This window comes from Sceloporus occidentalis, unplaced genomic scaffold (assembly GCF_023333645.1).
Source record: "Sceloporus occidentalis isolate IW3139 unplaced genomic scaffold, rSceOcc1.0.p SCAF_111, whole genome shotgun sequence".
Taxonomy (NCBI): Eukaryota; Metazoa; Chordata; class Lepidosauria; order Squamata; family Phrynosomatidae; genus Sceloporus; species Sceloporus occidentalis.
In genome coordinates this window covers 491,453-514,892 of record NW_028317091.1, presented here as the reverse complement: position 1 = coordinate 514,892, position 23,440 = coordinate 491,453, and the positions used below count along the sequence as shown (strand labels likewise).

The window sequence follows — 23,440 nt, the reverse complement described above, 5'->3', positions numbered from 1 at the left end:
TGTAAAGCGCTGCGTACACTTGTAGGGGGTCTTAAAAACATGTACAGATAATATAAAATGGGACAATCTCATCGCAACCACCTTTTTCACAAAAAAAATCTTATTTTAGTTAAGAAAAACAAACTTTCTCTTGATCTGTATTTCTGTATTGCTTGAAAAGTATTAGTGTTTGCAAAAGCTCTAATTATGCTCAGGCTCTACCACTTCTGCTGGGAGGCTGCTCCACTTATCTACCACCCTCTTAGTAACATAAAACTTCCTTCCATTCGGTCTCAGCCTCCGACCCTCTGGCCTTCGATTCGGGTCTTGTTCTAACGTTTCTCCTCCTTTGAAACAATGGCTTTTCTGGATTAATACTGCCCGGCGACCACGGCCGGTGTGGGGGGGACAGTAGTCCCTGTAAGGCTACAGAGATGGGGGGTCCTCTGATTAGGACCCCAGGAAATCTTAAGCGAAGTAAAATCAGGGAACTCACTCTTCAGCCTCCAGACTCCCGACGTCTGCCAGGTAACTCCTGTGGATGTACCCCGCTTCTCCATTCTGGGTCAACTTCTTGGCGATCACCCAGTCTCCCCTGCGATCTATCACTAGCAGCTCTTCTCCCTTCTCCACCGTCAGGTCCTCAGCAGAATGAGCGCGGTAGGGATATATGGACACCTGCGAAAACCGCTTGGGCTCTGAGGATCTTCTGCTAGCTGATGACCTCCCCTCGTTCCGTTCGTCCTTCAGATCTCGGGGAACCTCAGGCAATCGTTTTGTTTTCGCAGGTTTTTCTGGGGTTTCCTGGTCTTTGGGATCTTCTGGCTTCTCCGGAGCTTCCCGAACCTCGGATGTATGATGAAAACCTCTGTTGTCCACACCTTCCTGCTGTTTGACATTATGGGCCGCCTGGACCTTCCCGTCCGTTCGTTCAGGACCGGATTTATTTGAGAAGGGGTCGTTTTTGTTTGGCTCGGGTTCTGTGACAGTTATGAACGATGGCTGCGTCTGCTTCCTTTCTCCATGCTGGGCATGCGATTGCACCTTGCCTGCGTTTGTTGACCGGTCATTGGAAGATTCCGGGTCACCGGGCTCGTGGCAGCAGGGGCAGCAGGAGCAGCGCTTCTTGCAAAGTGCCAGCCACATGCTGCCGTCCGGGCTCCGGAGCGTCTCCTGAGAAGGAAGTGCTGAGTATTACCTGTCTCGCAGTGACTGCAGGGAAAGGCTATTAGTAGGCGAGTGTCACCTGCGGCAGTGAGAGTGACAAACACTGCTTCCTCATTCCCTGCACAGACAGAGCGCTCTCTCTGATGTACCTCTATATTACACAGCGTGTCTCTATATTATACTGTGTACCTCTATATTACACAGCGTGTCTCTATATTATACTGTGTGTCTCTATATTACACTGTTACATAGTTCATAAGGTTGAAAAAAAGGAAGTCCATCAAGTTCAACATGATATAGAGAGTGCCTCTCTATATCATGCAGGGGGTTATATTACTGTATACAGTGCTGGGGGGTTATATTACTGTATACAGCGCTGGGGGTTATATTACTGTATACAGCGCTGGGGGTTATATTACTGTATACAGCGCTGGGGGTTATATTACTGTATACAGCGCTGGGGGTTATATTACTGTATACAGTGCTGGGGGGTTATATTACTGTATACAGCGCTGGGGGGTTATATTACTGTATACAGCGCTGGGGGTTATATTACTGTATACAGCGCTGGGGGTTATATTACTGTATACAGCGCTGGGGGGTTATATTACTGTATACAGCGCTGGGGGTTATATTACTGTATACAGTGCTGGGGGGTTATATTACTGTATACAGCGCTGGGGGTTATATTACTGTATACAGTGCTGGGGGTTATATTACTGTATACAGCGCTGGGGGTTATATTACTGTATACAGCGCTGGGGGGGTATATTACTGTATACAGTGCGGGGCGGTTATATTACTGTATACAGCGCTGGGGGTTATATTACTGTATACAGTGCTGGGGGTTATATTACTGTATACAGCGCTGGGGGTTATATTACTGTATACAGCGCTGGGGGGTTATATTACTGTATACAGCGCTGGGGGGTTATATTACTGTATACAGCGCTGGGGGGTTATATTACTGTATACAGGGGTGGGGGTTATATTACTGTATACAGCGCTGGGGGTTATATTACTGTATACAGCGCTGGGGGGTTATATTACTGTATACAGCGCTGGGGGTTATATTACTGTATACAGCGCTGGGGGGTTATATTACTGTATACAGCGCTGGGGGTTATATTACTGTATACAGTGCTGGGGGTTATATTACTGTATACAGTGCTGGGGGGTTATTACTGTATACAGCGCTGGGGGTTATATTACTGTATACAGCGCTGGGGGTTATATTACTGTATACAGTGCTGGGGGTTATATTACTGTATACAGCGCTGGGGGGTTATATTACTGTATACAGCGCTGGGGGGTTATATTACTGTATACAGCGCTGGGGGGTTATATTACTGTATACAGGGGTGGGGGTTATATTACTGTATACAGCGCTGGGGGTTATATTACTGTATACAGCGCTGGGGGGTTATATTACTGTATACAGCGCTGGGGGTTATATTACTGTATACAGCGCTGGGGGGTTATATTACTGTATACAGCGCTGGGGGTTATATTACTGTATACAGTGCTGGGGGTTATATTACTGTATACAGTGCTGGGGGGTTATTACTGTATACAGCGCTGGGGGTTATATTACTGTATACAGCGCTGGGGGGTTATATTACTGTATACAGCGCTGGGGGTTATATTACTGTATACAGTGCTGGGGGCTATTAGTTTATACAGCGCAGGGGGTGTTATTATTAGTGTATACAGTGCCGGGGGGTTATTATTAGTGTATACAGTGCCGGGGGGTTATTATTAGTGTATACAGTGCCGGGGGGTTATTACTGTATACAGCGCTAAGGGGGGGTATTAGTGTATACAGCGCCGGGGGGGGGGTTATTATTAGTGTATACAGCGCGGGGGGGTTATTAGTGTATACAGCGCCGGGGGGGGTATTATTAGTGTATACAGCGCCGGGGGGGGTTATTATTTTGGACTCTCCTTTAAATCCCATAAAGAAAGCAGGAATCCTAGTTTTTTTTATGAATAAAGTGAATGATTTGGATTCCTCAGCGTTTGGCTCTAACGGCGGCTCCCAAACTGAACTCAACAAACTGGCCTGATGACTTCTGTAGAGTGTAACGATGTGACCTGCTGCCAGCTGGCTAGGAGGCAGTGTTCTGGAGAACAAGGGTCCTTTAACAGCCTCCTGTATTCAGTGACTTTGTGCCCCAACGCCGGGTATTTGGGTAACTGGGTGGGTTATTTCGAAGAATAATGGGGTTTATTTACCCCGTTTAGTTTATAAAGCCGTTTCCTGCTGTTTCTATACACATTATCGGGGCTTTTAGGGCCGTAGAACCCTGCGATACCCTCAAGAGGGGCAATAAAGAAACCCTGGAGTCATAGGCGTAAGGGGAACATGACCCTGCCAGCACTACAGGACGGTGCACATGGTATTAGGGCAGGAAAGGGTTAACTCAGCAAGGGTTAGCACGAGGTGAGAATGCACAGGGAACGTGGGGGAAGTCACAAGGAACGTGACTGTAGGGGGAAGGGGACAGGGCTATAAAGCCCCTCTAAGCACACGTGCAAGGGGCAATTACTGAACACCACAGGAGCAGTTTCCCGCCCGCCCTCCCTCTTTTTGTCTTTTGCTTTGTGTTTTTTGTGTTGGCTTTGTGTGTTTTTTCTTTCCCCCTTTCCCTCTTTCTTTTTGCAGGATCCGTTTTCTTTGCTGTGGCGGAGGAGTTCCCTGGAGAAGTTTGAATGATAATGGGAGTGGCAAGTTGATGGTTTTGGTTAGAGGTTAGAGTTAATGCCCTCCCTGTACAGGATTAAACAAAGCGTTAAGGTGGAGCTCCCCTATCCGACCCGCGGTCGCTTGGGCGATTGTGGTATCCGGCGGAAGGGGTAGTGTGAAGCCATTGTTTGGTGTTTAGGTTGGGAACCCTCAGCTGTTTGTACACAGGTGTACAGAAGACTGTATAGTATTTATACAGAAGTTATTATTAAAGTGTTTTATAATAATTTATATGTTGTTAAATAAAGTTATGTCGAGACATTTGTTAAATAAATGTCTCGGCCTTTTCTAAATCCAATCCTGCTGGTGTCTGTCTCTTATTTCGGGTTTGAGAAATGGGGAACCTCCTGGGTATGGGCAGTGCAAGGGTCATGACCGCTACGTACAATTATTAAAAAAATCTGTTATCACAGAGTAAATTAAACCCAGATAAAGCAAATAAATGCATTTATCGAGCACTTTGTTAAGAAATTATTTATTTATGAAATTTGGACAAGTTCTTCCTCATTGTACAACGGGGAGAAAACATGCCTATCGCATTCACGTTCAAATTCCCTTGCTGTTTTAGCCTCTACCACTTCTGCCAGGAGGCTGTTCCATGTATCTACCATCCTCTCAGTAAACTAAAACTTCCTTCCATTCTATCTCAGCCTCTGAGCCCCCAGTGTTAGATTCTGGCCTAACTATTTTAATAAATGACGTTGATCATGGTCCCTATGGTGGAAGGTGAGGGAGATGAGACATGGATCACATCTCCAAGGCACTAAGAACAGGAAAGAGGTTATGGGGGGCAGTTATCCATATCGTCTGAGGTCGTTATACCCTCTTAGCCTTTCTGGAGAGGGGGGCTGTTGTCTCTGCTGGTAGCACCGTGTCCCACTGGCTGCCCCATTCTGTTCAGGGACGGGCAATTTCCCACCAGGATGGTCCAAGTTCTTCAAACAGGACTGGTCCAGCTTCAAGCGGGACATTATAGTTCATCAAATCCGACTCGGCTGGCTCCTGCTTGTACCAGCTGGCTTTCCCTTCGGGTCGCGTTCCATGGCTAATGCTCTTCAAATACTTTTGAAACACCTTCCAGCGTATGAGGTCACCCGAGAATGCGACCGAGCTGCTTTTTCGCACTCAACGGCGTTAAAAAAAAATCCAGGGTGGAAATGAGCGAATTGAACGCCGTGGTCTAGAGGTCCAGAAAGGCCTAGATAGTCAATCTTCACCACCGTGGATGGTGGCCTCGCCCCTCGTAGACTCTTCAAACTTCAAATTTTTGGCCAGTTTGGCCCTTGATGTACAGAGGAGAAGTCATAACCCGAATGGACCATCTGACGTACCCGTTCTTCTGCCCACTTAAAATGGTTATTCCTGCATCCTCCACCTCCTCTGTAGGAAGGCTTTCCTTGGAAAAACTACCACTCCGATAGAAACTTTTAAGGAAAAAAAAATGCTTTCATCCAACTTCCATGCCTGGTTACCTCACATGCCCCATGATGCACCAGCAGGATATTCAAAGTGTGCTGATTCATTGAGGCATTTAAAAAAAAATAATATTAATAATTATTATTAAACAGGCCACAGTTATGTCACAGCGTCAACATAAGGCAGGGGCGTCCAACCTGCGGCCCTCCAGCTGCTGCAGGACTTCTCCTTAATCATGAAAAGTACAAAGAAATCAAACGCACAAAACATTTGTATTCAAAAAATGATATTTATTAAAATATATGCACAATTCGGTGTAAAACGATATAAAAATGATGTTGATGGGGGTTTCGAAGTGACAGTCAATATATCGGGGGTTATGTATAAAAAGTGCTGGGATTTTTGGCCCCTTTAGGCTTGTTTTTGCCTCTGTGTATGGAATAAAGGGGTCAAAATGGGTTTTGGATGTAAGAATGATAAAAGACAAAAATCACAATTTTTGGGTTTTTTTTATCCACATTTCACAGGTTGGAAGCACCATGGTCCAAGTCAGTAGCACTTTTTAGAGATAAGAGTATGACAGAGGATTTTTACTGTAAAATTCGCACATTTTTCTAGTACGGTGTAAAAAGTTGTTTTAATAACATTTTAATGCATAATGCCCGCTGCTCAGATGGTTCAGGGAACCCCCTGCCCTGATATGGCGGCTGCGGACTGGGGGGGGGGGTGTTGGTTGACATGACTTTCATCGGCTACGTCCCTCCGTCTCTGAACTCTCTGCTCCCCTTTTCCTCCCCGGCACGATGAGAGACAATTCAATGGCGGCCCTTATGGATGGCGAGGCGTCCAGCCGCTCCTTGGACTCTGAGATGGTGCAGCTACGCAGGAGGCTAATGATGGCCGTAGGAAGGACCTGCAGGAGACACCAAAGAAGAGTTCCCATTACTGACGTCCCAGAAGTATCGAAGACACAGAAAAAAATTATCTTGTGGAGTCCGAACCATTGGGCTTTGGTCCCTCACGGCCGCGAGTGGGCGGCCATTTTCTGCTCCGTTTCACCCGAAATGTCCCCTTGTCCCGCCTGTACTCCACTCTTAACCCTGGCTGCGGCTGCCACATGGCGGCACACGGCTTCAGCTGCGACATTCGCTTGCACTCAGCCATGGATGGATTCAAATTTTGCTGCAATAGTCAGATATTTTGGTATCTATTCATAGAATTTATCAACTAATGGCCTCATTTCCTTGATTTTATATTACGATGAATTAATGCGGGGTATTGAAGCTCTGCGTCACAATCCTGCAGGGAGGATATAATAAAAATATATTTATTAGTGTTACTATTAGCTTTATTTAATGTCACTTTTTTACTTATAATATATATTTTTTACAGCACGTTTTCCTCCATTTCCCATGACCCCTCAGTGCAGACTACAGTGAAATCCTCCATTTTAGCCATAACAGGAAGTAGGAAGCCACTTCCTGTTCTCTCCCTGCATTGTTTCAGCGGACGGCGCATGAGCCTCTAGCGCTAGAGATTGCCTCCAGCCTCCGTAAAGCTATTACCACAGATATCTTGGGGCGAGGCGGTGATTTAAACCATGTGACGGGTCAACGAGATGAAATCAGTTATATATAAAGTGCAATTCTGGTGACAAATGGTGAAACTGGGGCAATCGAAACAAACCCCTGTTACTATGGTGATATCACCATCTTTTATCATTCGCACCCAATAGCTATTTTTATATATTATGACCTATAAAAGGTTGACACTATAGTTTGTAGGACCCCTAGGCATCAGTACTTTCTATTGAGGTTAAACAGGTGCAGGGCCCCCCATTCACCTAGACCAGCCCTTGCAGGGGCCCTCTTGTGACGTGGGTTTATCTCTCACCTTTTCCTTGGAAGCGGCTTCCTCCACGTGTTTGGAAATGGGGCTGTTCTTTATCTGGTCAGACAGGGTCTGTTCTCCATAGATGGATTGGAGTAGTGCGTCCCGGCACCGCTGCTGGGAGCTGCCGCTCAGCCTCTGTTAGAAGCACACCCAAAAAAAAACCGCAGTTGATGATAATTTATGTCTGACTACAGCCCTAAAAGCCCCAATAATGTGAATAGAAACTCCACCGATCCGGACAGTCGGAGTGCTCAGGATTGGCCACGCCACACAACCAATAAAGAGCTCTTATACTGAAGCTATTAACAGCGCAACAGGCATTATGGGAAATTAATCTCTGTCCGCATTCACCGGGGGACACATGTGACCTCCTGCCTACCTCCTTCCAGTGTCCCTGTATCTCAGTGGTGTATGAAGCTTCCAGTATCCCTTCCATGAAACATATACCGTACCGGCACAGGAGGTGCATCGCGCAGACGTTCACCGGCAGCGGCAATGCGAGCGTAACCAACCTCTGCTGCCGGCACGTCTGCTCGATGCGCTTTAACAATCTCCCTTGCTGGGACTTTCCACGGCGGAGGTGCCGGCACTGGAAGTTGTCCACGCGGATCCCACAGATGTCCCCCGCCAGCCCTGCTAGACACCCGGGAGTCTGCATTGGTAAGTCTAAGGGGGGGCATATCTAGGGGGCAGAGTGGCAGCATATCTGGGGGGGCAGCGAGGCATATCTGGGGGCAGCGTGGCATATCTGGGGGCAATGGGGAATAGCTATAAGTAAGGTGCATTAAAATGGCTATTGCACTCTGTATGTAACATATGTTGACTGCATAATAGATACCAAAAATGTTGAAATACAGCGTGTTAGTTAGAATGCTGTTTTACTATTCCACTAATGTGTATTTTTCTTTAAAAAATCACCTAACTTTAAGGGTGCGGCCTATAACCGGGTGCGCCCTATTATCGAGCCAATACGGTACTCTGTACTCTGAATTTTCCCACAGAGTTTCCTTTTACTCCCAGCTTATGATTTACCAGACAGCAGCCTTCCCTCGTGACACTTCTGCCGAGCCAGCAAAATGTTTTTATTGGCCAAAGTTTAATTCATATAACTGGTGCTAGCAACAGAATAACCAAGATGTCGCTGCTGCCACTGGTATGCAGTAGGAGTATTTTCCTGGGTGAAGACTCCCAATGCCAGAACATTTGCTGAGATGTGGGGGCCGAGTGCCAGTTGTCCTGGGGGCCATAGCGAGGCATCAAACTATAGGGGATTTCACTTAAGATGATGGGAAACTTGAAATTACATTTGATACATCGGGTATCCAGAGGCTCAGTTAGGGCATAGAAGGCCAACTCCTAAAAGCCTACCTCCCAAGTGATCCTGGGTGAATGATGGGGGTTTTATAAAGCGAATTGCCCTGGCGTTGTTGCAGTTTAAATGCAGATGGCCAATTCTTGGTCTTTTCAGTGTTTCATTATTTTTTATCTCACAACGTTGATAAATGTAAAGTAATGCATTTGCACATTTTAAGCTATATGGGACTGTAAATGCTAGAGATTAAACATGAAAGGTATTTGTGGTCCTGGTTGATTCCAGACCCAGTATCCATGACCTGTCGTTGACTGTCCTTGGGTTAATATCCTGGAAAGGTTGAAATCGATGGAATGTAGTTTTTTTTTGTTATTGCAACGTAATCTCTTACCTGGAGAACAGACATTGCCCTGTGGAAGAGTTTAGAGTTGCTTATCTTAAAGTCCACCATAAAATTTCTGAAGACCTTTCCTTTGAGTACATGAATTCCACTGGTGACAGTGTTCAAAATCCACTTGGTACTCAGCTCCCTCTGAAATTTCTGTAAATAATAAAACATAATTGAGTGTAAAGTTCCCCAGGAGAAGCATCTGGTATGAGGTTTGTTCGTTGATAAGGCAACAGAGGAAACTATAGGTCAGTAAAGTGGGTTATACAGACGTAAACATGGGCAAGCCCAGGCAGGAGGTATAGAAGGTCCTGGCCGCTAGGCGTTGCCTTTAATTCAGGTGAAGACACTGATGTTTGTAAAGTGCACTTGATTCAATGACCCATCTACAATGTAGATTCAAGTTTTAGGATTGTTCATAGATAGCAACGTAACTTGTGGCCAGGGCCGGACTGACGATGGTTAGGAGGCCCTGGCACTTTAAGGCCAACGGACGCCTGATGATGTCAGTCCGACCAACAGCTTGCGTACCAAAATACATGGAAGTTTGGATTATGTTTTAACTCTTTTCATGAGGACATTTAGATACTTAGTCGAAGCAAATATCTAGCACTTAGCGTATAAACGCGATCCTCTGCTTACTCATCTTTTGGCAGACTCACAGTAAGGGTGCGTATGTAGTAGATTTGTACGCATTTTAACTAAATTTGGCAAATTTTTTTAATTGGTAGGAGTGTCCAAAAATGAGGAAGGGCCTCAAAGAAGCCAATAAAAACAACTCACTCTTTGTCACCGTCCATCACACTCTCTCACATTCTCTCTTTCAATGTCTCTCTAGTGAGTCTGAACTTCTCTGTCTCTGACAACCGCATTATTCTGGTCTACTGGAGCACTTCTGCATCACGGTGGAGCCTTTCGAACACCACTTGGACAACCTCCAATCAGAGAAGAGGTTGATCCCAAGGCTCCACCCTGATATGAAAGTGCTCCAGGAGGCCAGGGTAATGCAAGAGATCAACTGAAAAAACGGAGAACAGGAACAAAAATAAGGCAGAGAGGAAGCAGAAAACCAAGACGCCGAGCCGTGGAGACACAGAGAAGATAGGGAGACATTCAAAGAGAGTGGGAGAGCGAGATAGAGTGTGACATAGCATGGCAAAGAGTGAGAGTGCGTGGGGGAGAGTGACAACGAATTTCGTTTCTAAATAAAATAACCTTCTGAATTTTGGCCAAACTGAAGAGGCAGTTGTTCAAAAATGAATTGCCCAAAAACAAAATGAAAAATTGGTTCCGAATCATTTATGGTCCATGTGCACAAGTCCAGGATGTAGTGGTATTAAAAAGTATTTAAAGAATAGAATAACGATTCTATTAAAGTTAAAAATATCGACCGAATGAAACAACCAAGAACATCGATTGAACGTTCCACCGAGCTTGACACGTTCTAACGTGGACTGTATGAACATTGAAACCCAACGTCGATACCTTTCGAGAATCTCAGTTTCAGACTGCTGGATTTTTAAAAAAACCTGTTCTTCTTCTGACTGTGGTTAGCGTGGAGTAGGGCCACCGTAACTAAGAGGATTGTTATAAAAGAAGGCAGAAAGTCCTTAACTTTTATTTCTTACAAATGCTTCGGTGGCATTGTGGATGGTTTCAAAAATAGTGCAGAAACTCAAAATATCCGATCGCTGACATAACGTTCCATGAGACAAGCCTACTTCCTGAAATATTACTTCCTTCAACATGCACACATCGTGAAGGACATGACCTCACTGACCACAGGAACTCTTGGCGAGAATACTTTTTGTCTATAAATTCTCCAAGAGGCGAAACATATTTTTCTACGTAGTTAGAATGCGGCTAAAAGTTTTCCCCAACTTCTAGTCATTAATAATTAAGGAACCTTTGGATATCTCAGGTTGAAGGACCGATTACCTCCTTCAGCCATTGGAAGGAATAAACACCTGGTCTTTATCTTAATAGATAATATTCCCATCACAGTAAGAGTGAAAAGTCTCCGTTACCTGTATAAAAGTTCCTTCATACTCAAGAAAGAGTATCGGCCACGTGATGCCAATAATATTTGGAATAATCTTCTTTGTGGAACTCTAAAGGAAAAAATATGTAGAAAGAAAGAATGACCGGAACAATGTAGTTAAAGGGATCATTACATGAGCTTTGGTTTTCTTTCTTTAACCCCTGAAGGACAATGGGCGGTCCCTAAACCCATTGGAAACAATGCATTTTGAGCCCGTACATGTACATGTTACATGTTAAATGGGCTTTGCTTACGTCGGGCAAGCCCGTCTCAGCTCACAGCTAAGGTTATTAATAGTCAGTCCCTCACACACCGATGAGTAGAGCCTTACCGGCATGTACTGGCCCGCTGTGGCGTGTGATATTGCATGGACATTAGATGTCTTCTCCTTTACTTGTGTTGCCATCTTCTCTACCTCGCTGAGCTCATCTGATTGGAAATAATCAACAAGAAAAAAGACAATTCCTGGCATTAGAATGATGCGGTCGGGGGAATAACTGGTTTACAGTAATGATGGTGGACACAGGGAACCTCCTTTCTGTGGAAGGGGCCCATACCGTGGGGACAAGAGAATTATTCATATTTTTGTGGGCTTTTAAAGCAGAAATTTGGCATTCTAAAGGTTAGTTGTCTCCTACACGGAATAAACATCCTATGCCTTAAACGTGATTAGATTGTAAGCTCTCGGGAGCAGCGCCCTCTTCTCTTTTTTGTTATTGTTTGTGTAAATTTATCCTACCAACTCTGATTGTAAAGCGCTATATAAATTAATGTAACGTAACGTTAAACATTTTAAAAACAGAAGTGCTCCCTGGGGTGATAATAAATTGGTGAAAATAGCTAGAATTAACAGCATTGATTATGAGGAAGAAATGAAAAGGAATTTATTGAAACCACACTCATAACCCTACAGATTAAATGATAAGATGTTTTATGATCTTTTCTTGCTAGTATGGGGTAAGGCCTAAAGATAGTTGTGCACCTCAGTCTTTATTTTAGTCTGTTGAGCTCTCTGCATGGGAACCACCAGTTTTGATGATCGTTGTAGACCTCCAATACCATAGAGTTTTACAGGCCTGGGTACATTGGGTATTCTAATAGATAGTGACCACTCCATATGCGACTCCCATCTGCCCCTTAACGCGATTTACTCACCGTCCAGGGTGAATATAAACAGGACGGTGTCGGCTTCTGTCACTGACGGGAGGACGTTCTTCACAAAGTCTTCATGGGAGATAGCAAACTGTGGACCCTGAGAACATAATAAAGTACACGGCTAGAACATTGAGCTCTATTGTAGGACTTACATCAATGGAACCTTTAAACTTTGTGACATAGGTGGATAAACTGATAGAACCCCCTCGGTCCAAATGGCCCTGTGCTTGTTTCATTGCTACTTTGGTGAGTACCGAGTGGCTACCATGAAGTACAGCATCTCATGTGATAGTAGCCTCTGTTTCTTTATATTGGGAATTTTCTATGGATTAACCAGGAATGATCAGGGTCTGCTGGTGGAATTTTTCTGAGGGACATGCAGATGATAATCACAAAGTGTGTCTGATCACAGCTAAAGCCCCAAATTGGATCTGAGGAAACAATGCGTTCCCTATGATATGATCACGTGATATGGAAAAAGGACCTTCCGATAAGCCCTATCTGAGCTAGTCATCAGATGTGTCATGAATGTCTTCAGGTGCCATCAGAACATACCATAGAACTGATATCCCCTTCCTTGTTCTCCAAGGTGTTATAGCCACCATTAATAAACCCGCGGACATCTCTCCAATCTGTCACAATGAAAAAAGATTCCGTTTAAATACGTTTTCCAATCATTGCGGTAAATCAAACTCTGCGGGAAATGCTACACTGTGCATTCTGGGCTAATATTTTGGTGGGATTTCCACAATTGGCCATAAACATGTACCCTCGGAAGGCCATCCTTTAATAATCATATCAGTATTGATATATATTGAGTATCGCTGGCCATCATTTGACAGATTCAATGGGAGAGTGCTTGGTGTGAGTGCTGGCTGCTCTGAGATGGTCTGAATGTCTGAGAGAAAGGCTGCAGTGCCCTACCTTATGATCACCATGTAACGTGCAGGGAAGGGAATCAGATTCAGAATTATTTTTTTTTAAATAAAATTAATAATCATAAAGGGGGTCCCCACAAAAAAAAGGGACCACACAGCCATCATATGCATGAAAGTCTCCCCTTATATGGTAGGCAAACTTGGGGAAGCAAAACCAAAATAATAAGAAGGTAGTACGTAAAACCCCCGTCTGCCATGATGTAACTCGGAATTACATCTGAAATGGAGGCATGATGTCAAAGTCAAAGTAAAGACTTCCTGTGTTCAGACACAAAGGCTGCTGTGTGGCCTGCTCAGGGTCCAGGCTGATCAGATCTCGGGGGCATCAGGGGTGACATGGGGTTGGTGGGAATGTGTTTCTGAAAGCCAGTGAAAATAAAATATCAAATTCCCTACCTGCATGGAAGGAAGGGACACACTCCACGGCATCCATAACTCCCATCAGCCCCAAGGTTCCCCAGCCAAGGATGTACAAATGCCCTTTTTTCTGTAGGCTGGACAGAAAGTTCCTGTTAGTGGGGTTATAGTAGAATACAGGGGGATTCAACTGATTTGGGGACGGTCAGACTTTGACTTTACCCACAACTAATTTCATGTATTTCAGCTACCTGTGCTGTTGGCAAAACAGTTCAACTTTTGGGGGTGAAATTCTTTTAAATGTAAACCCCCATGGAAGCAGCCTGTGGCAAGGCCAGCATTATCTAATCCATTTGCTGTCCTGAAGTTTCTCCTCCCACCACCCTCACAAATGCTGCCTGAACCAATCAGTGATAAACAGCAACTTTCCAGCAAAGGAGAGATAACTTAACGGGGAGGAATAATCCTCCAAATCCTGAGCAATGACTATGGCAGCCCTATATAATGTATAGTAAAATCAGTTGACATTACACTGGGTCGGCTCAGCCCTTCCAGCCAAGGTTATTATTACATTATTTATAATAAACGTAACGCGTAGATAATATCGCGAGAACTTGTGGTTATTGGAGCTCTGCTGACACCTGTTGGACATTTCTCCTAACTGCACTAACCTAGTTGCGGATTGTTTCATGAGCCCGGCTATCTTCTTGCTCTGTGAATATGTCACCTTGTGCGCTCTCTCGTACGTCCTGAGAATTTCCAACAAACACCTGAAATAAACATGAATATCATCGTATCAGATCTTTCTTTCCACAATGAGCGCATGGTGAGCATTTTACACATGTGCCTTTACAAAAAGCTGAAATGGGAACCCCCGCCTTATACAATAAGGTCACTCTAAATCCAAACATGGGTTATGGGCGATACCTAAGCTTTTGGGACATCAGAGGTCCCTTCTTCAGACGGCCTTGTAAAACTCGGACAAGGCAAGACCATTAAAGTGCTGTAAATGACATAGCGGCTCTTACTTCTCCGTCACGGCCACATTGGAATCTGCTTTATGGGCAACCAGGAAGAGCGTCTCCAACAGGATTTTGGTGGCACTCCCACCCTTCATGCGCGATGATCCACAGATTGCCTCAGGCTGAGACAAATGAGACATGGTCAGTGCCTAACCTCTGAACAATATATCGACATATATTCAATAAATAATACAAGGTTCTCTTATGAGCAAAGTATACACAGATACAATGCTCTATGCTGCGTCTCAAGACTTAGCTCTCTTCCGCCATTACAGTGGAAAACCGTCCATCGACGTATCAGTCGGATCCCACCACAAGGCCGGCCCAGAATGGAAATACGGGGCAAATTTCCTCTGCACGAGGGAACCAACAACTGAAGACAAGTTGGCCTTCATGGGTCTTTTGAGTGGGGTCCCCTTGGTGTCCCTCTAGGCACAAGTGTCTATAAGACATACATTTTCTGAGAGGATGGTTCACTTACACCTATCGCTGGGTTCAGTATGAAGGCCCGTTGGGTATCCTGTAGGCTCTGCATCCTTTCGGCCACTTCCTGGAACGTTGACTGCCATCGCTCAATGCTGTCATTCCTAGGATGACAATGAAATGGTCAGAAAATGGGCAAGGCTTGTAGTTAGCTGTTGGTAACAAATGTAGATCTCTACCCACCTGGCCATATTTACAGGGTTAAATCCCACCAAGACAGGCAGGAACACGTCCAGGTTCCTCAAACAGAAATCCAGCTGGCCAGCGATAAACGGAGCCTGTGAGGGGACAAAACGTTACAATTTATCCAGGTGACCATGGACCATGGCCTGCTTGACCAAGCGAGGATCACTAAATAAATGTGCGAGGACCCTAAGAGAGGATATTATACTCACGGACAAGCCGCAGGATATTCCGATGTAAACCACCTTCTTCTTCCCTTCACAAACCTGAAATACAAACTTACGTCAAATGCTTGTGACCATCGACCTGAGACTATAGAAAACTCAAGTGAGTAAGAACCCCACGGTGGAGCAACATTTGTAGTTGGTAGATCCTGGAGATTTAAATATGGCGCTCCCGGCGCGGCCCCCGTGCGTACGATGGGCCAGACTTCATGGGCTGATAGCTTCTCGTGTGTCTACAGGTAGGAAGAGGCGGTTTCCCATATAAGACATTACCTTTTCTAGTTCCTCTGCTCCCATTATGGGATTGTCCTCAGGTGTCTCCTGTGATGTCACAATCGATCTTCAGAAAGAAAAATAAATATTGCGGTCTTATAAGATATCATAAAATCTCAGACACACACCTTGTGCATGAGCAAATTGCCCCAAGTATTAGTACCCCTGGTCTGTGTACCAAACTGCCCCCCAATCCTACCGGGCACTCCTACCCCCGGCTCCCTTCTAACCGTTCTGGTGATTATCCATCCCCATGTTTCACCATGACTGATAAAGGCAGATCTGGACTGGGTCAGGGGGCAGGTAAATTTATCGGCACCTACCTGTCTCCTCCTGAAATGATGTAAGTGTAACACGGCGTCTTGTGAAGTCCTTTTAACATCCGATTAAAAGAATTCTAAAACATAATTTATTTTCAGTAAATTTTCTGTAATAAGTAAAAATGTGTTGCTGAAAATGCGTGACAAACAAATTAACCCCGTAATCAGGGGAGGGCTGGCAGCCTAAGGCCTGGGGGGCAAGTCAAGTGAAGTGGCTCCGCCCCCTCGCACTCACCTTTCACCCCTCACGCTGCTTCCATCGCTATGCGGCCATCAGACTGCTGGAAAACTGATCTAAACGGCCGCTGGGTGCTGATGCCGCCGGCCGGAGCTACTTTAATTCTTTTTTTTATTTATTTAATATGCCGGATCGCTTGCCATATTAAAAATAATTAAATAAAGTATTAAAGTAGCGCCGGCCGGCGGCATCAGCACCCAGCGGCCGTTTAGATTTGATTTCCAACAATCTGATGGCCGCATAGTGATGGGAGCAGCGTGAGGGGTGAAAGGTGAGTGCGAGGGGGCGGAGCTTTCACCCCTCACGCTGCTCCCATCACTTGGCGGCCATCGAATACGGCCGCTGGGTGCTGATGCCGCCGGCCGGCGCTGCTTTAATACTATTTTTTTTTCATTTAATAGCCTATCCGGCTTGCCATATTCAATTTTAAAAAAAAGTATTAAAGTAGCCCCGGCCGGCGGCATCAGCACCCAGCGGCCGTTTAGATTAGATTTGGGCGGCCTGGGGGGCAATTGCCCCCTGCCCCCCGGCCCAGCCCGCCCCTGCCCGTAATATAATAAATGTTGTTTTTGCGCCATAATATAATGTTTTCAGTATCTGTTACTCTGAGCCCAATCTACTAGACAAACACCCCGACTCCTTATCATACTGCCTGTGGGAAACAATAGAATGTCTCAGTCTTAATCACCCAGCCACTCTGACTAATGAAAGTCTATGGAGGAACGGACTTCATTGGCATCGCCATAAAGCAGTAACGGACATTACTGTATACAGCTCTGGGGGGCTATTACTGTATACAGCGCTGGGGGGTTATATTACTGTATACAGCGCTGGGGAGGTTATATTACTGTATACAGCGCTGGGGGGTTATATTACTGTATACAGCACTGGGGGTTATATTACTGTATACAGCGCTGGGGGTTATATTACTGTTTACAGCGCTGGGGGTTATATTACTGTATACAGTGCTGGGGGTTATATTACTGTATACAGCGCTGGGGGGTTATATTACTGTATACAGCGCTGGGGAGGTTATATTACTGTATACAGTGCTGGGGTTATATTACTGTATACAGCGCTGGGGGGTTATATTACTGTATACAGCGCTGGGGTAATATTACTGTATACAGCGCTGGGGGGTTATATTACTGTATACAGCGCTGGGGGTTATATTACTGTATACAGCGCTGGGGGTTATATTACTGTATACAGTGCTGGGGGTTATATTACTGTATACAGCGCTGGGGGTTATATTACTGTATACAGCGCTGGAGGTTATATTACTGTATACAGCGCTGGGGGTTATATTACTGTATACAGCGCTGGGGGGGTTATATTACTGTAGACAGCGCTGGGGGGTTATATTACTGTATACAGCGCTGGGGGTTATATTACTGTATACTGGTGTCTGTAGATGAGTGTTTAATAATAATGCTTCCACTAACCGTATGTATACATGGATTAGCACCATTTCTAGACACATCTAGAGTGCGTTAGAAAGGACAACGTAGGATATATTTTTGTGCAGGTTTTCTGCAGATAACTATCCATTGCAAATGTCATCGATTGTGTGTATTTTCATTTACTGATCTTCTTTTTGACCGTCCTGGGGAAAATGTTTGATGCGAAAAAGTTTAGACTTTGACACCGACGCTGTACCGCACATTTTCTTCCATATTTTTCATGTATTCTTTGTGTCTCGTGCCAATGAGTTAAAATGTTGCAATAGTTCAGCGTATGATTTGAGTTAATGTGGCTAGTGGGTATTTCTTTGACTCGTAAGTTTCCTTTTACCCAAGCAAGGATTTCCATGTTAAATATATACTAAACAAGACCTCGGACAAACCTTGCCCAAGCTAGACCTTGACCTTTGATAGTGTGTTAACAAAATGATCGGCTAACACAGCTCACCCTTAAGTGAGTCCACGCTAGAGAGAGTCATAAATCTTAGCTCACACGTGCCCTGAAGGGGGAAAGTTATCCATGTAGGGCACCTAGACCTAAAGACCTCTGTGACATGGAAGCCAAACCCCCAGATGCATTTGTCATCATCCCTCTAAGTATTGTGAGCAAGGAGGTCTACGCCTTGACTGACATCTTAAGAAAAGCCCAAAGATTCCCAAAGGCTGAGAATCTATACAAAGATGTAGTTCATCCGTTGACAAGGTGACCTGCACACTGAATACCCCCTGGGCAGAACTCAACCATACACCAAAGAAAACTTCTTCCAACCCTGGATCTTCCTTCCATGTGAACGTTTCCCGGACAAGACTATCACCTAATTCAACACTACAGGCTGTTGTTACACCCCAAAATTACCCAAAAAACACGTCCCCTGACCTGAACAGTATACGTACAATCCTTCCTCTGACATAACTTTTCCGGAGCCAAGACTTTTTACCCATGGATATGATGTAAACCAACTTTTCTCTATGTTAAATATCACCCGAAGCATCTTCTTAGTCTTAAATGTCAACAAGTTCTACCATTCTTACTATTTTTGAGGTATCACAAACAAAAACAAAAAAATATATATTAACAAAAAAGGAATGTTCTTCAAATAACAATTGCCCTATCATGAATGTTCCTCAAGGAACAATCACCCCATCTTGAATGTTCATCAAGGAACAATCGCCCTATCATGAATATTCCACAAAGAACCATCACCCCATCATGAATTTATTTTCACAGAACAATCGCCCCATTATGAATGTTCCTCAAGGACCAATCACCCCATCATGAATTTTTTTTCACAGAACAATCGCCCCATCATGAATGTTCCTCAAAGAGCAATCACCCCATCATGAATGTTCCTCAAGAAACGATCACCCCACCATGAATGTTCCTCAAAGAACAATCACCCTATCGTGAATGTTCATCAAACATAACTAATAACAAGGATTTGACTTAGGTGTATTACAGACATTTTTGTCTTCTCCAAGTTGGGCTAGATCTACATACATTTCTCTATATGATCTAAAAAGAATTCACACTGACTTCCCATCACTACTGGCCCTTCTAAGAGAACTTTGTACATTTTAAATCGAAAAATCCGGAAAATGTTTTGGTAACATGTCCTCTAAGGACTGTTTATAGTAATGTCTGTCGCTTAATCAGCATTTACACAATCAGTAGCAGGACGGACACTTTGTTTGTTTTTTGGAGTATTGCACAAATATCATGTTTCGTTTGCGTGTTTTGTTCCGTGTGTCAACAGTTCATAGAAAAGCTTTATAATTGTTAATAATTGTTAAACGGGTAAGCGTTCTTAGGTTTTTCCCTAGAAATGTTCCAAAGTAATAAATGCTGACATCGTCAAATGGAATTATACTTGAATTAGGTAAAAAAAATTTTAATTAAAAAAAAAAATCTATGAGAAATTTAGGATTTTTTTTAAAAAATTGTCTCATTATTTAATTTTTTTTCGTTTAATTTGGCTACCAGTCATGGTTATATAAATCAAATAGGCCAGGCTTTAAAAAAAAAAATGCAGAAAAAAGGGACTTTTGGATATCTTTTGTTTTGACCCTTTTTGTCGGGGGGAGGATGCTTTTGTTGCTGCTTCTGTTGTTATTATAATTGTTGGATGTTTTTTGATTTTTTTTTTTAATGAAACCTTTTAATTAAAAAAATCATCACTAGTCATTTATTAACTGATATACTTGGATTCCTCATTGTTCTTAAAATGAATGAAGTTATTTGTTTCCCGATTGGTTCTTTTTATCAGTGGATTTAGCGATACCTTTGATTCTTCTGTATGAATTTAGGGGATGTATTAAATAATAATTGTAAAGAGATTATCAGCGTGGTATTTGCATACCTGGGAACTTTCGAAATGAGCTGCCTATTGAAATATTAACTCTTAGATAGCCCATTATGAAGATTCTACAGAAGAACATTCCACGATCCAATGGTTGACTTATTATCTCACCAATTGGTGGTCGGTTTATAACAAAGTGATGAAAGTCAAGGTGCTCACCGCAAGGAGGAGAGCCAATCTCCCTGATGTCCCACATCCGCTGATGACTATTAGACCATCTTCAGGATTCTGAAAATGAGAGGGTGGTGGATAAGTGGAACAGCCTCCCAGCAGAGGTGGTAGAGGGTAATACAGTGAGGGTATTAAGCATGCTTGGGATAGACATATGGCTCCTGAATCTAAGACGAGACCGGCGACTGAAAACTATGTTGGAATAAAAGCTGAATTAGAGATTTTCCAAACTCAGTTCTTTTGGGTTCAGTTCTCATGAAATCCGTTCCCCATCTGTTACCCCATTCCCCATCTGTTACCCCATTCCCCATCTGTTACCCCGTTCCCCATCCGTTACCCCTCTCCCAGAGAGTATTTATTAACCTCCACCTGGATGTCTCCCTGTATCTTTTTTTTATTTTCCTTTACTTCTCACTCACTTTTTTTACCTCTTCCAATTTACTTTTTTTGTATTAAACTTTTTCTTTGCTGCTCAATTTTGTCTTTTTTTATTCCCTTCTTCACATCTCTCCTCATCATTAAGCTACCCCTCTCTCTCTTGTGTTGCTTTAACCCTCCCCATTAAATCTCGCCCCTGTTTTACACCTCATCGTTATTTCTGCATGTGTTCAATTCCCGGCCTGTAAGATTCCTTAACATACATCCACACAAACACACTAACACACTTGTGCACACTGACGTACTTCCACACACACTAACATGCTTCCACACACACACATCACGCTTACAAACACACACTTATATACTTACACTGACATACTTACACACACAAACACACTCACACTAACATACTTCCACGCTCACAATAAAATACATACACACATGATGCTCTTCAAACACACACACAAACATAAATCTGCACACACTAACATACTTCCACACACACACACACACACACACACAGACAATAATATACATAAACACACAAACATACACACACAAACAGACATACACACTCACTAACATACATACACACTTACACACACACACACATTAACTTACTTACACACACACACACACACACATTAACTTACTCACACACACACTAACATGCTTCCACACACACACACACACATACTAACATATGCACATCCTTTGCTGACAGCTCCCTTTTGGTCCAACTTTTTGGTCCTCACTAAATCTGAGCACTGGGAAATAGCGTCCTATCCCGGCACTCAGACTTAGTGAGGCAAAAGCCATGGGGGGGGTTGAGGTGCTGGTGTTGGGGGGCTCACACTAGACAGGGGGCTTCGCAATGCAGAGACCTCCATTATACAAGTGATGGGAGATCATATGATATTCGTCAGCGGGTCCCTTGGGGGGAGTGGACCGTGATGCCTTGCACCGGCTGTGCCCCCTATGGTTCCGCCTTTGGTTAGCACTATATATAAATACAATGTAATGTAAAATGTATTTTTTTTTTTAAGATTAGTTCAAAATGTAAAAAAATCTTTGCCCCAATGTGGAAGTGGCTATGACATCACGGAGGACCTCGTAACTCACCTTTAATATTTCCTGCACTCTCTTTGCAATGTCTGCCACCGTCTTTAAGGCCGAATCACTGTACAGTCTCTGAAAAGACAAGCGAAACCTTTGTCACTGCACGCCGAGATGTTTATCATAAATATTTTCACATTAAAATTGTTAATTTCAGCGAATCTGCGAAATCTGCGAAATAACAAATCTCCATTCAACTATTTGACCATCCAAAAGTCAAAGCTTGCAGTTTATCAATGTGTCTTCTATGAGTGACTGCGTCAATAGCCTTAGTGACATGTAGATAGGTGATATCTGCTGCTCCTCAGCGGTCTATGTTTTTTAGTTACTCAGCCCCAAAAAATATACTGGATTAGTTTGAGAAGATCCTCCGGCAGTAAGCCCAGCATTTCTGATCATAACCCCACACCTCCATGTCTCACCTGATAATTGATGATGGTCTCATCTTCTTCCTGGAATATTTCCGCATCGCAGTCTCTCAAGAGCTGGACCAATTGGTTGGGGTCGGCTTTATCCAGTTCCCGGGTGATGGGGTTAGACTTCTCGCTAATGGGCAGAGTTTCCTCATATCCAGCTAGCTGGAATAAACCATGGGTTACTTAACACATAGTCTGCCATGAACATGACTATAAAACGCCATAAGTGTTTTCTCAAATCATCTTCTCAAGCCATTTTGGTTACTGTTTTGTTGGGTCTACTACATGAGTTTTAGATGATATACAACTCTTTGTACAAAAAGTCCCTTGTATTTGGTATGGTCCAAACTGACATTGTTTCAGCTAGGTTTGGCTGTTGACTATGACTGCTGGAAGTTGGCGGAAAAGTGGAACATCCTTCCAGCAGAAGTTGTAGAGGGTAATACAGTGAGGGAATTATACATGACCTGATTAGGGTTTGGGTTTTTACAGCAGAAAGAATGGGCAGATTAGACAGGGGCCAAAAGGGGCTGATGTGCCAGCAGATTCAAAGTTTCTTTGACCAAGGTCCTTTATAATAGGGATCCTCGGTTGATGATACCAAGAACATCACCTCTAGGGTTGGAATATCACTCTTAATGACGAGACCCTGGGTCAACTCACAGAAGTTTATGATTATGATTATGTTAGACATTTACCTCCCATTTCCCAGGATCCGGAGTTTCTATCACGTGTTTGTATCTCCTGGTACCTCTCATGGTTGGAACGTTACACGCTGCTGAAAAAAACATCACGATACATGGCATTTATTTATAGAGCTTCATTACAACAGAGGGGCGCCGAAAATGAACAATCACAATACGACTTTCACAAAACAAACGTTGAGGACTACTACTGGTTGGAGGAGAAGGCTCTGCCCTTTGCGAGCTCGCATAAAAGAATCAAGTTGATTAATATTCCGGCAGCTGCTTTTATCTCCAAGCCCACCAAAAAGTCTATTCCGTCTGGAGGTCCACCTGTCAGCCCAAGGGTCCTTAGAATAGTTCTAGAATGAGTTTACTGCTGTGAACCATCATAAATCCTGTTCAAAAGTCGGCCATGTCTTCTCATTAACAGAAATTGAGTCTTTCACTCACCAGACGAAGATATCGGCTGTACTTAGACACTTAACATGCAAAACGAAACATCTCCTATGGCTTACCGTTATGGAAGCCCACCACCCGGCCCACCCATATATCAATTCACATTTCTACAGGATTCTAATACTCACTTTGGCTGCCTCGTTGATTTAACGTCCTTTTACCATCAGACACTCAGGGATTCTCTCACTAAGCCACTTCTCCCAGGAACCCTTGTTTGTCTCATTGTTATCATATCAGCTCTTTAATGATTAATCTACCT

The 23,440-nt window shown here is 43.8% G+C and overlaps 1 protein-coding gene across 1 annotated transcript; it reads right to left on the bottom strand.

Annotated features, from left to right (window-relative positions):
• Nucleotides 1-6,053: 6,053 nt before the first annotated feature.
• Nucleotides 6,054-22,797, bottom strand: GCKR (glucokinase regulator). Its single transcript, XM_089497942.1, has 19 exons — nucleotides 22,738-22,797; nucleotides 22,046-22,201; nucleotides 21,630-21,698; nucleotides 20,115-20,183; nucleotides 15,901-15,974; nucleotides 15,578-15,644; nucleotides 15,293-15,346; nucleotides 15,081-15,175; nucleotides 14,896-15,001; nucleotides 14,421-14,536; nucleotides 14,064-14,162; nucleotides 13,432-13,529; nucleotides 12,653-12,729; nucleotides 12,098-12,194; nucleotides 11,274-11,371; nucleotides 10,929-11,012; nucleotides 8,905-9,054; nucleotides 7,202-7,336; nucleotides 6,054-6,221 (listed from the first exon to the last, which is right to left on the bottom strand). Exons 1-19 carry the CDS (start codon nucleotides 22,795-22,797, stop codon nucleotides 6,054-6,056), a joined length of 1,872 nt encoding a protein of 623 aa, XP_089354068.1.
• Between the last annotated feature and the right edge of the window lie 643 nt (nucleotides 22,798-23,440).

Excerpts from the sequence above, each read along its gene's own strand:
- GCKR (XM_089497942.1), bottom strand. The coding sequence starts at position 22,797 with ATGAGAGGTACCAGGAGATACAAACACGTGATAGAAACTCCGGATCCT. Across the intron at positions 15,645-15,900 it reads ATCATTTCAGGAGGAGACAG|ATCGATTGTGACATCACAGG; the intron begins GTAGGTGCCGAT and ends TTCTTTCTGAAG. Across the intron at positions 12,195-12,652 it reads AAGGGGATATCAGTTCTATG|GGTCCACAGTTTGCTATCTC; the intron begins GTATGTTCTGAT and ends TTATGTTCTCAG.